General features: G+C 46.5%; 1 protein-coding gene across 1 annotated transcript in view; it reads left to right on the forward strand.

Annotated features, from left to right (window-relative positions):
* NIPAL4 (NIPA like domain containing 4) overlaps positions 1 to 7,376 on the forward strand; it is a 19,442-nt gene extending 12,066 nt beyond the window's left edge. Inside the window, exons 3-6 of the mRNA XM_032800456.2 lie at positions 1,785 to 1,841; positions 2,496 to 2,586; positions 3,719 to 3,879; positions 5,716 to 7,376. Of these exons, the coding sequence (XP_032656347.1) occupies positions 1,785 to 1,841; positions 2,496 to 2,586; positions 3,719 to 3,879; positions 5,716 to 6,320 (914 nt within the window). The 3' untranslated portion in view covers positions 6,321 to 7,376. The remainder of the gene's footprint in view (positions 1 to 1,784; positions 1,842 to 2,495; positions 2,587 to 3,718; positions 3,880 to 5,715) is intronic.
* Positions 7,377 to 12,760: the final 5,384 nt, after the last annotated feature.

The following is a 12,760-nucleotide window of genomic DNA, read 5'->3' on the forward strand; positions in this document are numbered from 1 at the left end:
CTTGCTAGCATATATATACCTGCCCCTGGAAATTTCCACTACCTGCGTCTGACGAAGTGGGTATTCACCCACGAAAGCTCACGCTCCAAAATGTCTGTTAGTCTATAAGGTGCCACAGGATTCTCTGCTGCTTTTACAGATCCAACCTAACACGGCTACCCCTCTGATACTAGAAATTTAATGTTAACAAAAGTATTTCCCCAGCTTCCCCCTCCCCATCCCAAAACTGAGCTAACTCTGTAGTGGTCACAGGATTTTCCAGAGTGATTCGTCGTGGAGCTGAGTTCAAGCATGGAAAATTTTAGACCGAAAGAAGAATTTCTGAGAAAGTTTTGAGCCTGAGAAAGCAGGGATTTCTAAGGGAGCCGATGTGTAACCTCCTCTCTGTAGCGTTCATCGAGGAGCTTTAAATGTTTCAATTCTAGCAATAGTTTCCCAAGTGTTCTTTATTCATTGCTGGCTCAGACTTTCCTTTTAGCCATCTAATCTTTCCATCTAGGCATTTATTCCAGGCTCATTAGCATGGTATTTGAGCTTGGCCCTCTGCTGCTGCATACTTCAACATTCCCCGTAATTTGTGCTGTTACGTGGTAGTACCTGCTCAGCCAAGGTCATTGAAAACTGGCTCTATCCTGCTCCCACTAAAATCAATTGGAGTTTTTGCTTTGATTTGAATGGGAACAGGCTCAGGCTTTTGATGTGGACCAACTTCAGATTTCCACTTCCTGCCCCTGCTTGAGCCTCTGAACTCTCCCTTTTTAGAGACACATTTTCCACCCTCTCATTTTTTTTAATGCCATAAATAATTCTGCATCGGAAATGCAGAGTCATGAAACTCCCTTTTTGCATTGTCAGGATGTTATTACTATTTATTTGAATTCCAGTAGCGCCCAGAGGCCCCAACTGAGATCAGGACGCCTGTGTGCTAGGTACTGTACAAACACATGATGACAGAATCCCTGCCTAAGTAGACACGATAAAGAGTGGGAGGGGAAACAGAGGCCAAGAGAGAGAAAGCAACATGCCCAAGGTCACCCAGGCCATCAGCAGCAGAGCTTGGGACGTCCTGAGCAGTTTAGTGCCCTACGCTCTAGCTAACACTGCCACCCATGATGCCAGCAAGGTGTTTGTTTCCCCATCAGCTTTACCCTTTGTCGCTTCCCCTCACGATCTCCCTTTCAGGTGTCAGTCCCACAGCTGGGCCCTAGCCAAGGATTTATAGCTCAGTGGTTTGAGCATTAGTCTGCTAAATCCAGGGTTATGCACTCAGTCCTTGAGGGGGCCATTTAGGTAAATGGGAAAAAAATCTGTCTGAGGATTGGTCCTGCTTTGAGCAGGGGGTTGGACTAGATACCTCCTGAGGTCCCTTCCAACCCTGATATTCTGTGAGTTGATGCTGGGACCCTTCTAGCAGTTCCCTGAAAAACAGAAACAATGACTCTGGCTGTTAGTGGTCAAGGACGCTCAGCAAAGATGGTGCAAACTCATCACAGAGCTTTCAGTGTTTAGCACTAGCTGGAGGATAGTGTAGCCCAATGGGATTAAATAGCTATTTTCTATTGTATTTATGCTGCCCGTCCAGGCTGTAAATACCACCTTCCACTAATAGCCTTCTCAGTCTCTGGTTCCCGTGTAGGATTTGACTGATTTGTTTATTGTCTCCTCTCCTTCTAGGTTGTTTCAATAGTCATTTGAAACAGCCCCTCCATAGCTCGATATCTGCTAGTTGTGGCTGTGGGTTATTTTTCTCGTAGTCCCTAAATATCTGTGCTTTGCTTTCCCAGGAGATGGAGGTCACGGCTACCTTAAGGACTGGCTATGGTGGGCTGGACTGCTAACCAGTAAGTGGAGCTATTCACATTCCCATGCATTTATAGCCCTCTCAAGGTTTAGAAAATGGAGGCATAACAAAGCTATTATTTTAGCCAGTTTCTCCAGTGGCTCAGAAGTTTGTTCAGTGGAGGGATGGATTCTCCACCGCTTGCAGATAGATAAATAGAGCAGAACTAGCATGCTGTGCCCGTCAAATTGCAGCCTGTCTGGATTGCTTGCAGAACTAGTTCACTTGGTTTTCCTGGCCAAGGGTATGAAAAGCCCCGGTTATACCAGGAAGGGTGGCTGGTCTGTCAGCGTACCAGGCACTGGACAAAGCCTGCTGGACTACCCAGGTCATGAAAGGGCACGTCTACATCAGTAGGTAGATATTCAGGAGGGGGTAGTAGCACCTCCATCCCCCTGCTTGGTAACAGAATCCAGGATGTACAACTTCCTGCAGATCCCCCTTGTGTGAAGCTCCCTCCTTGGTAATAGTTCTCACTGGGGTTCTTTTTACCCAAGATGCGCTGGCTCAGTTTCTATGTGGCGTGGAAACCCCCAGCAAGATTCAGGCTCCTTCCCCAGCTCAGCCCTTATCACTCTGAAAATGCACAATGACCTTAATGAAATACGTGTTGTAACTCACTTGTTGGCTGTTTGTTTTTATCTTGTTTGCTCAGTGGGTGGAGGAGAAGCTGCCAACTTTGCTGCCTATGCATTTGCACCTGCAACTATCGTCACCCCCCTTGGCGCCCTGAGCGTGCTCATAAGGTGATTTCTAGGTCTCTCTATTTTTATATTCAACCCCCATTTTTTCCCAGATGGCACAAATGTGATTTGCGCTGCAAGAAGAAAAACCTCTTGGCGATTGCTACAAAATAGACAAATAGGTGGATGCTCTCCTCAGTGTGGGATGTTGCACAAAGCACATTGACTGTTGGATTAAATAACATACAGGAACAATGCATGTTGGTGTGAGCAATAGTCCAGTGTCTCTTCCTCCTTGTTTTGTTCACCCAGCTGCAGCACTGGTACCAGAACATTTTTGGCAGTGGATCGTATTGCCAGCCCCAAATGCCAAAAATCATGAGAACTTTTCACAAAATCATCCATTTTGAGTTCTCTTGATTTGCAGTCTGACTTTTGAACTTCTGGGGTGCATTGGGATCACATTTTTGTACTTTTCTGTCCTGCCAGCAGGCTAGAAACATACTTTTCTTTTAATGAAAACTGAGAGTCTCCGATTTTCACATTACTCCAGGAGCTAGTGCTATTTTTTCGAAAAGACACCAATTTACTGCAAGCCTCACAATAAAAATGGGAGATTTAGCACCACTACAGTGGGGGAACTGCCTCCAGAATGAGCCACCACTGTGCAAGGAGTAGTTGGAACATGACTAGACTTTCTGCTATTGGGTTTCCCTGTCCCTTCAAAGAGTTTCCGAAGTTTAATAACTCAATAATTAATGGAGTGTTAGTTTCTTTGGTCCTCAAACCCCTTTGGGTGCTAGGACCTTCATGTTACGCAACTGAGCATGAATGGAACTGGCCACACGATTAGTTCCTCTGGAGATACAGTGATCTCTCCCCACCTATAAGCATTTTCGTTTCAAGACCTTAATTTTATTTCTACCTGAGTTGTGAATTTTAGGAGTCACACAGTCCAGACTCTGCTGTTAGTAACTCTGGTGTGAATCTGGAATAACCCCACTTAATTCAGCGGACTTACTCTAGATTTACACCCACACAACAGAGAGAAGAATTTCTTCCTGGCCCTTAATAAAAGTGAAGACATTAATGCATTTTACATGCAACCTTTTAATCTGCCTTTTGTTTAACCCTTGCAGTTCTCCCTTAGACGATTTGGGGGTAGTGACATATTTTATTTGTCTGACCCGCACAGTGCCATCCTATCTTCCTATCTGCTCGGAGAGCGGCTGAACCTGCTGGGAAAGCTAGGCTGCATGCTGAGCATTGTGGGGAGCACGGTGATAGTGATTCACGCCCCGGAAGAAGAAGAGGTCACCACGCTGGCTGAAATGGCTTCAAAACTGAAAGAGCCCGGTAAGGACCAGGTAGTTCAGCCAGCTCAAAGATGGGGCCATTTAGAGGAAAATATACGAGTATCAGCTAGAAGGTCATGTCCAGGAGTTTTGCTTTAGTTAGGGACCATACCTCCAGGGTGTAGCTGACGGATTTAATAGACTCCGTGGTGCACCTCTATAACCGGTTTCCCTGCAGTACCCCTGTTGTGCATTCTCTAGGGTATGGCTACACTTACATTTGTACAGCGCTGGGAGTTACAGCTGTCTTGGGAAAGCACTGCAGTGTGGCCATATTGACAGCTACCAGTGCTGCACTGTGGCCACATTTGCAGCATTTGCAGCACTGTTGGGAGTGGTGCATTGTGGGCAGCTATCCCAGTTCAAGTGGCTGCAACGGTGCTTTTCAAAACAGGGGGTGGGTGGATGTGACAGGGAGCGTGGGCGAGACAGAGAGAGTGGATTTTTGGAAGCTGACACTGTTCTCAGCTCCTGCCTTGCAAGTTCTAAGGACTGGAAGATACACAGCATACCTTCAATCATTTTAAGTTTTGACCCTTCCCCACCCCTCTCTTGTTCACTAAATGCAAATTAGTGCACTCCTAAATACCTCAGACCACATAAGCAGCTGCTCAACACAGGACTCCTCCTCCCCTCTCTCCTCAAGCAAACAGCTGTGAACATTCCAAAGCAATTCCCCTGCCTCCGCTCGCTCGCTCGCTGGAGCAAAGAGCAGCTGTGTTTGTTTTTTAGATAAGTAGGTCCGGGGAGCTCGTAGTTCAGCCATTCTTCTGGTTTGTTGTGGACAGGAATTCTAGGATCTCTCTTAATACCCGGGAGGCCAATAAAAGCGCTTTTGGTGGCCACACTTGATGAGCAGTGCTGCATCACCAGCACTGCAATCATTACACCCCAAGCAGACCAGGTGCACAGCCAGCGCTGCAGCCAGCGAGTTGCAGCGCTGGCTGTTCTTTGCAAGTGTGGACACATAGTGAGTTGCAGCGCTGTAACCCCATCACCAGCGCTACAACTCTCCAATGTAGCCAAGCCCCTAGTGTTTTAGACAGTGGCTCTAGAATCCTGGAGAGTGCATGCGTGTGTTTGTTTTTGTAATCAGCACTTGGGATCCAGTTGTGCAGGTTTTAGAGAATCATAATCTTGCAGTTGGGTTTGCAGTTATTTGTATGACTGAAGCATCTAGGAGCCTGAGTCTATTGCTGCCCTTCTCTGAGGGGCGTCCATGTCTGGGCTGAATTTGTACTAGGAGCTTTTTCCCACCCCAAACCATTTGCAGTCTCAGCTTCCAAGGTGCTCAGGATGTGAATACCTGGAGTGGAGCAGGTCAGCATTAAGGTGGCCAAGCTGCAGTGCAGAGGCAGCCCAGCTGTTTCCCACAGTCAGCCAAATCCTCTCCTCCTTTACACCCATGGACCCATGTGCTGATGTGGCCCTACACGTTGCCATCTGATTCGAACTTTCCATGGGCAACGAGCTCATTCATAAAGTGGTAAAATGAACTCCCAACGGGTATTCGTCTAAGGCCTTAGACTGGGATTGCATAACAGGTGACTGGGGACTCTTTGGTCCCAAATCTGTAGCTGGTGGAAATCCACATAGCTTCATGCAGTTTAGTGGAGCTACAATGTTTTGCACCAGTTTGAAGATCTGGCCCTTTGGGTTTTTTCAAACTGTATTCCTGCCTATGTCCGGTGTGTTAATGCCTTACTCTGGGTTATGTTGCCTATGACCAGCTGTGGGCTGCTGTTTGATCTCTCTGGCGTATCCCAAGTAACGCATGCTGGGGTTATAGCCTGACTGTGCCCGTGGATTTCATGTTGTTACTTCTTGCCTCTCAAAGGTTTCCTTGCTTACGCTGCCATCCTCTTAGTAGTCTGCCTGATTCTGATCATCTTCCTCGCACCCCGCTACGGGCAGTGCAACATTCTCATCTACCTCACCATCTGCTCCGTGATTGGTGCCTTCTCAGTGTCTTCCGTCAAAGGACTGGGGATTGCCATCAAGGGCTTCTTTGCTGACCAGCCTGTCCTGCAGAACCCGCTGACCTGGATCCTCATCCTCACATTGGTGGCTTCTGTCACCACTCAGATCAACTATCTCAACAAAGCTCTAGACATTTTCAACACCTCCTTGGTATTTCCCATCTACTACGTGTTATTCACCACCATAGTCATCACCACGTCTATCATCCTCTTTAAGGAGTGGGTTGCCATGTCAGTGGTGGACATTATTGGGACAGTTTGTGGCTTCCTCACCATTATTTTGGGAGTGTTTTTACTCCATGCCTTCAAAGACATGGATATAAATTTGGGGAACCTACCACATGTTCTTCACAACAGCGGCCAGGCACCAACAATCAAGGATGACAAGAACATTCTGATAGAAGTGCACAATTCTGGCATGGTTGCTGATGATAAACCCAAAGTATTCATGATCTACAGCTAAAGCAGTGATATAAATGCTTAAGGGCAGAGGATGCTGCTCTGAGCAGGCTAAAATGTTACCGAGCAATTTTAAAGCAAAAGCACAGAAAGTAAAATTAATCATGGGGCTGACCTAATGCTACTAGAGTCAAATGAAATCTTCCAGTGGGCTCTGGAGCAGGCCTGATGTCATAACATGAGGAAGGAGCATATTTTGTGTTCACTCATAAGACATCAACATGAATAGCTGCTGAAAGTGGCAACTCCCTTGAAATATGACAAGCTTGGAGCAAAATTCTACTCTGGGAGCCTTACTGACAGCTGATCTCTCAACATTGTCAGTTTCTAGTGCATGAGCTGCACACAATTTTCCTAAGCAGAACTCTGGCTGATGTGCTTACTTCAAACTGACCTCCACTGACTGACTGATTAGTGGGTTTTGATTTCTTTACAGCCCCTATCCCAAGAGCTTTAGGTATTTCTGCAAAACTTAAAATACATAGCAACAGCAAAGAGAACGGGAAGACCCTCCAGTGAATATTCTGCCCTTGCAAACCTCCTGGGCAGCTTACCCAGGCAGATAGCAACAGCAAGTCCTGACATCTGACAACCCCTTCCAATCCCCGAAACCCTGGGGGGAAAAGATGGGTTTCGAGCATGCCATTGGCTTGTCAGAGCAAGTTCCATAGTAAAAGGCCCACTCCTGGAAAACACCCTCCTCTGACCCACCAACCCCCTCTTTCTAAAGCCAGGACACACCCTCATCCTGGGCAAGTAAATATTTAGACAGGCAAGTAAGGGATCGTTTGTTTCTGTTGTCATCCTACCAAAGGGAAGCCAAACAGATTTTGTACCTAATAAATTGTCAGGGTAATTATCCAACATGACTTTATGACCTCTGATGATTTTAACCACAGCAGCGTAGCATGGGGCATTCCACATGAAGGACCTAGTGCAGAATGTGAGAGGCGCTTGAACCAAACATCCTTAAAGAGGAAGTTCAGGTCAGCTCTGAACATAGTTTCTGTCGCTTTAGTGAGAGAAACTAAAACCACAGGTCCCAACACCCTGAATGCTGAGAAAGATTGGAGCTTAGTTGTGCAGCTCTCCTGATGCAGAATCAGACCTGGCAGGGCAGGGCAGGGCAGTAAGCAGTGTTTGTTCTAAGGTGGTAAAAGCTGCCACTGCCTGATTGCAAGATAACCTAATCTATCCGAGTGCATGAATGTAGAAGGGTGGACTCACAGCTGGAACTCCCCCCCCCAATTGCTGGATGATGTGGTATCATAGAATCTCAGGGTTGGAAGATCATGTAGTCCAACCCTCTGCTCAAAGCAGGACCAATCCCAAAATCCCTTAATTAGCCCCTCAAGAATTGAACTCACCACCCTGGGTTTAGCAGGCTAGTGCTCAAACCACTGAGCTATCCTTCCTCCTGTATAACAGGCTCTCATCTAGCACCCCCAGCTAAAGGAGCTCAGAGTAAGCAGCCAAATTCCATCACACACCGCTTGCTGCCTCCCCAGACCACTGTCTGCCTCAGCCTATTTCTGGCATTTCCCACAGCCCCTTGCTGAGCTCACACTTCCACAGACTCTTCACTCCTCTCCCTTGCTCTGCAGAGTTCTTGCCCGTTCTCCATCAGAGCACTGCCTCCCCTGGTCTTCTCCCTAGAAGTCCATTCCTACCAAGCCACTAACATTCAGGGCTTTTTCCCCTGGACTCTCTTCCCCTATGCTAGGGCTTCAGCTCCAGTCTACCCCCAAGGCCAGGCACCTATGGATTAGCATCCTCTGGGGCCCACCTACAACCCTCTCCCATTAGGGCCAGCCCCAGGCTGTAACCTCCCTCTAACTGAGCATATGCTGCCTTTTGTGCAAACCCTCTTGCTCTCAGCTGGGCCCAGTCATGAATCAGAACCACCTGGTCCCCAGCCAGTTAGGAGCAGCTGGAGGGGGCACTGACTCCCCTGTAGGGTGAGCCAGCTGGTGACAATGAGTTAATAGCCTGTGCAAACGTGGCAATCATATGAGGCAGAGCTCAGTCTTGTCTGTAGAATGTACATCCCGGGCCCTAAATGATCAGCAGGCATGAGAGAACACATGCTGCTCTTGAGCTAATGATTTCACATTGGACAGCTCCAGACTTCAGCTTGGTAGTTCAGAGAGGTTCGGCCCTGGCGGTGGGGGGTTGATTCAGTCTTTTACAGAGAGAAACTCTCAGCCAAATGCCAAGATTTCAATCAGCTCAGCTTGGAAATACCCCCAGTTTTCTGAGGGGTTGGCTGTGAAGTTTTGCTTAAGCCCCATCTCTGCGTTGATCTGTTGTTCTACTAGGACATTGCTTTGTGCTGGGTAACACTGGGCTGTGACAGTGCCAGAACTGCGTTTGAAATGATCTGCCTTCACTAGAAAGGTAATGATGCCACTTAAATTATAGGGCCAGATTATGGTGAGTAGTAACTTTGCAGTGGGACGTCCCCTGCAGGAAGGGACCATTCAGCTTGAGTACTAATGGCACAATCTGCACCTTAGCGTATTAATTTTTTTTTTAAACAGGGCTCTGGCAAAGTGGGTTTGTGTAGGTGTATAGTATATCATTAACTTTTGGGTTTGTAAGCTGTGGGGGAGTAGTTTCCTGCAGCACAAGGTTCATTAGCTTTCATGTGAGTGTTTTCCACATTAGCTCTAATTGATGCTGAGCGTCTTCTGTAAAGTTACTGGACCTGATTCTGCCCTTGCATGAGCCAGTGTAAGTCAGGACTGAGCTCAGCGGAGCTGCAGCTGAGTAACATTGGCCTTGGAGAGCTGCAAATCACTGACTGTCACTGGCTTCTTCAAGTCTTAGCACCTTTCCTTAGTCAGTGAAAGTGCTTCTTTAGCCTGGAAGACCAAAGGGGTGCAAATGTTAAAGACTTTTTTGGCAAATTAGATTAGTAACCAAATAGACAAATGTTTTTGAAGCTGAGGTTTGGGGAGCCCATTGTGGGCTTTTAGGGGATTTGCAAAGCTAGTTTCCAAGTCTTTTCTTCCCCTCGTTGAAACCCATATGCTTTTGTCCCCAAGGATATTGTGGGCTGTGCATTAGAAGCTGGACTGGCATAAGTGGATACTCGATCTGTGGCTGTATAGATTTATTTTTATTAGCATTTTTCTTTCCTCACCTCGTTTTTGCACAGACTCTCTGCCTGTGGTTTTCACTACGCCCTGCTCACCTTCCCCCTGGATTTTTACTCTTCTCTGCACAGCTTCCTCTTCCACAGTGTGTCTCAGCCACGACCCCCACAATCTGAGTCCTCCACCACCTTTTGAACCCACAACGTGAGCTTTAGTTAATCCTGAACTACTGCGTGCTGAGTAAGTAGAGCCTTCAGATGATTGTAATCTAGTTCCCCCTACAGTCGCTCATGTCAGTCTCCTGAAATCACATGTAGATCTCTGAAAAACATCTTGGCTCTCTTTGGATCTGGTTTAAGAACACGGCTGGTCCCAGCGCACAGGTTGACCTTCTCTGTACTGGCATCTGAGCGCTGAGTTAAAGGGGAAGATCAGCAGCTGGGGTAAATGGTCATAGCCCTGTTGACTTTAAATGGAGCTAGGATCCCTCTGGTGTCTGGTTTTTTAAAGGGTTGGAGATGTGGGTAGATTTAATAGATACAGAGTTACCTTTTCCCAGTGAAAAACCCTAGCATAATTGTATGAGCGGAAGGTTCAGCTAATGAGCTCAGCACATCAGCACTACGCTCAACACTCACCACTTGTGGCCAGCTGAATAAGTGGGGTGGCAGTGTCCTGGGGCAGGAGATCGGAGCAACCCGCTGAGTCACAGCTGTGAACGGTGAAAGTCAGTGTCCCCCCGACTCTTGCCATGGAGCTGCCAGAGCTCACATTATGTCCTTTGGTTCCCTCAGCACAAGGTGATACAAGACACCGTCTGGCCCTGCCTGCAAGATCCTGGGCTTTTTGTTCCTAATGACCGTGCTTTATACATACTGGGAAGAAGCAGAATTAAAGCAGAATGTATCTGTGACCAGCTTTGATGTTAAACTGGAGGCAACTCCCATGTTAAATGACATTTCAATAACATTTGTACTTAGAGGGAGAATAAAGGAGTTTTATACAAACGCTTGAGGGTTGAGCTGAAATCTTTCTGAGTGGTTCTTTGTTGCCAATTTATTGCTGTGCCGCATGTGGGTATACTGCCGGCATCTGCACCATAGCAAGAAATAGAACCGTGGCAAAGAGATTAGAGCAGCAGCTCCCTCTCCTGGTAAAGAAAAACTGTCCTTGCTGCTCTGCTTGCCATATAATTCCAGTTTCAGTTCACAGCCATGGCTTTGCTTTGTGGGTTGAATTTTGGAGAGACAAGGTGGGTGAGGGCAGGGCCGTCCTTAGGATTTATGGGGCCCTACGCAGTATTATTAAACTGGTGCCCCTATGCCGGATGGCAGCCCAAGCGCACAGCCTGGTGGGGGAGGGGGAGGAGGGACGAGACAGCAAAGGGTAATGAGACGCCCAGCCTGCCTCACTGTGGCGGAGAGTCACAGTTCCCCGCAGAGACCCCCAGACCCTCTCCCTCATGCAGAATGGACATGAAGAAAGTACCTAATGAAAAGCACTAAAACTTGGGAATAAAAAATGTCAGTCACAGGCTTTTTGATATGCCCTGAAGTTTGTCAGAGATTTAGGGTACGTCCAGACTACCCACCGTATCGGCGGTAGCGATCGATTTATCGGATCGATATATCGTATTCTATCTAGATGCGATATATCGATCCCTGAATGCGTCCCCGTTGACTCTGGAACTCCGCCGAGCGAGCAGCAGTAGTGGAGTTGATGGGGAGCCGCGGAGTCGCTCCCCGCCGTGAGGATGGGAGGTAAGTGGGAATAAGATACTTCGTAGCTGAAGTTGCGTATCTTACAGCGCCGCCCTAGTGTAGACCAGGCCTTATCTGCAAAAACTTCGTAGTAAGAGTGAGTCAGCTGTCCTGCGAATACAACATACATATAATGGAACACATGAGCACTCTTCTCTGTTTTACATTTTCTTAATCAGTATTTCTAAGATGAATTTATATTTAAATGTACTCTTAAACCTTAAACCAGCATTCCAATTACTACATTTAACTCACTGAAACAAAGACATTATTTTAAATTAATCAGAGAGGTTTAGTGTGTTCATAACAATGTTAATTGCTTTAGAAAAAGGGAACACATTTACTTTGTCTGTTTCCACAACATAGACATGTTTATGAAATTTCACCAACTTTAAAAAAATATGTTTCCAGATTTTAGAATAACAAGGATTTTATGTCTTACTAAGGTACTGATTTTGCTGGAGGGTTCTCTTAAAACTAGTTCATCAGATAGCCAGATTAAAGAAAGGGAAACTCCTTGTCCACGTATCTGGAAGGGAGGACTGTTGTCCTTAAGGGCTCTCGTCAGTCGGGATGGGGGACAGGCGGTGAAGGGATGGACAGAAAGGCCAGGAAGACTTGGAAGCATTTTTTTTTTAACTATAGTAATTAAAATGTGTATTTAAGATAAGGGAGGTCTCTGAGGATTTATGTTAAAAAACTATATATCTGAAGATCCAAACATTTAAGGCTAAAAATGATTGTGCATCTAATTAGCAAGCATTTTTAGAGATTGTTATAATCTTCACCAGCTCACTAAATGAGAAATATTTTTTAAAGCAAATTTAAACTAAGTCCCTGTAGACTGACATGTTTGTGTAAATAGTTACATTATGTTTTTGTCAGTAAATAGAAACTGACAGTCTAAAAAATTTATTTGGGGCATAAGCTTTCGTGGCATCTGGAAGTGGGTTACTGCATCAAAGCTTATGCCCAATAATTTTTGCTCTAAAGTGGTCACAAGGACGACTCCTTGTTTGCTGATAGCAGACTACAGGACTATACTCTGAAACTGTCAGTATATACCTGGGGGTTGGCAAATGCTGTTTAAACGGCTCATTACCTGAATGGCTCTTACAGTTTCAATGTTGTGCAATAGGTCCTGGCGTGAGGCTTTTTCACTTTTAACTACTAGATTCCCTCCCAAGGAAGACTCACCAGGCTGCAGCAGCCATCTATGGGAGCCTGCAGGAAGGGTCAGAACAGGGATAGGAAAACAAGGTGTGTGGACGCTAAGACCCAGTGGTGCCCCAAATTTTCAGGTGCCCTACGCAGCTGCCTATGTTGCCTATGCCTAAGGACGGCCCTGGGTGAGGGAGTATCTTTTGTTGGACTAACATCTGTTGGAGAAAGAGAGAGAAGCTTTCATGCTAGACAGGGTCTTTGCAGTGCCTGAACTTACCTAAACGTTTAGAAAGGGCCTTTTTCCTGGAATCGCATCACTTCTGAACAGGGCACGTCCCTATTTAAGAGCGTATCAGTCACCAGGCTGAGATAGCGCTGCCTGGCATTGACTCACTTAGCAACACTCCCATGCAACAGGTCAA

Source organism: Chelonoidis abingdonii, chromosome 7 (assembly GCF_003597395.2).
Source record: "Chelonoidis abingdonii isolate Lonesome George chromosome 7, CheloAbing_2.0, whole genome shotgun sequence".
NCBI lineage: Eukaryota > Metazoa > Chordata > Testudines > Testudinidae > Chelonoidis > Chelonoidis abingdonii.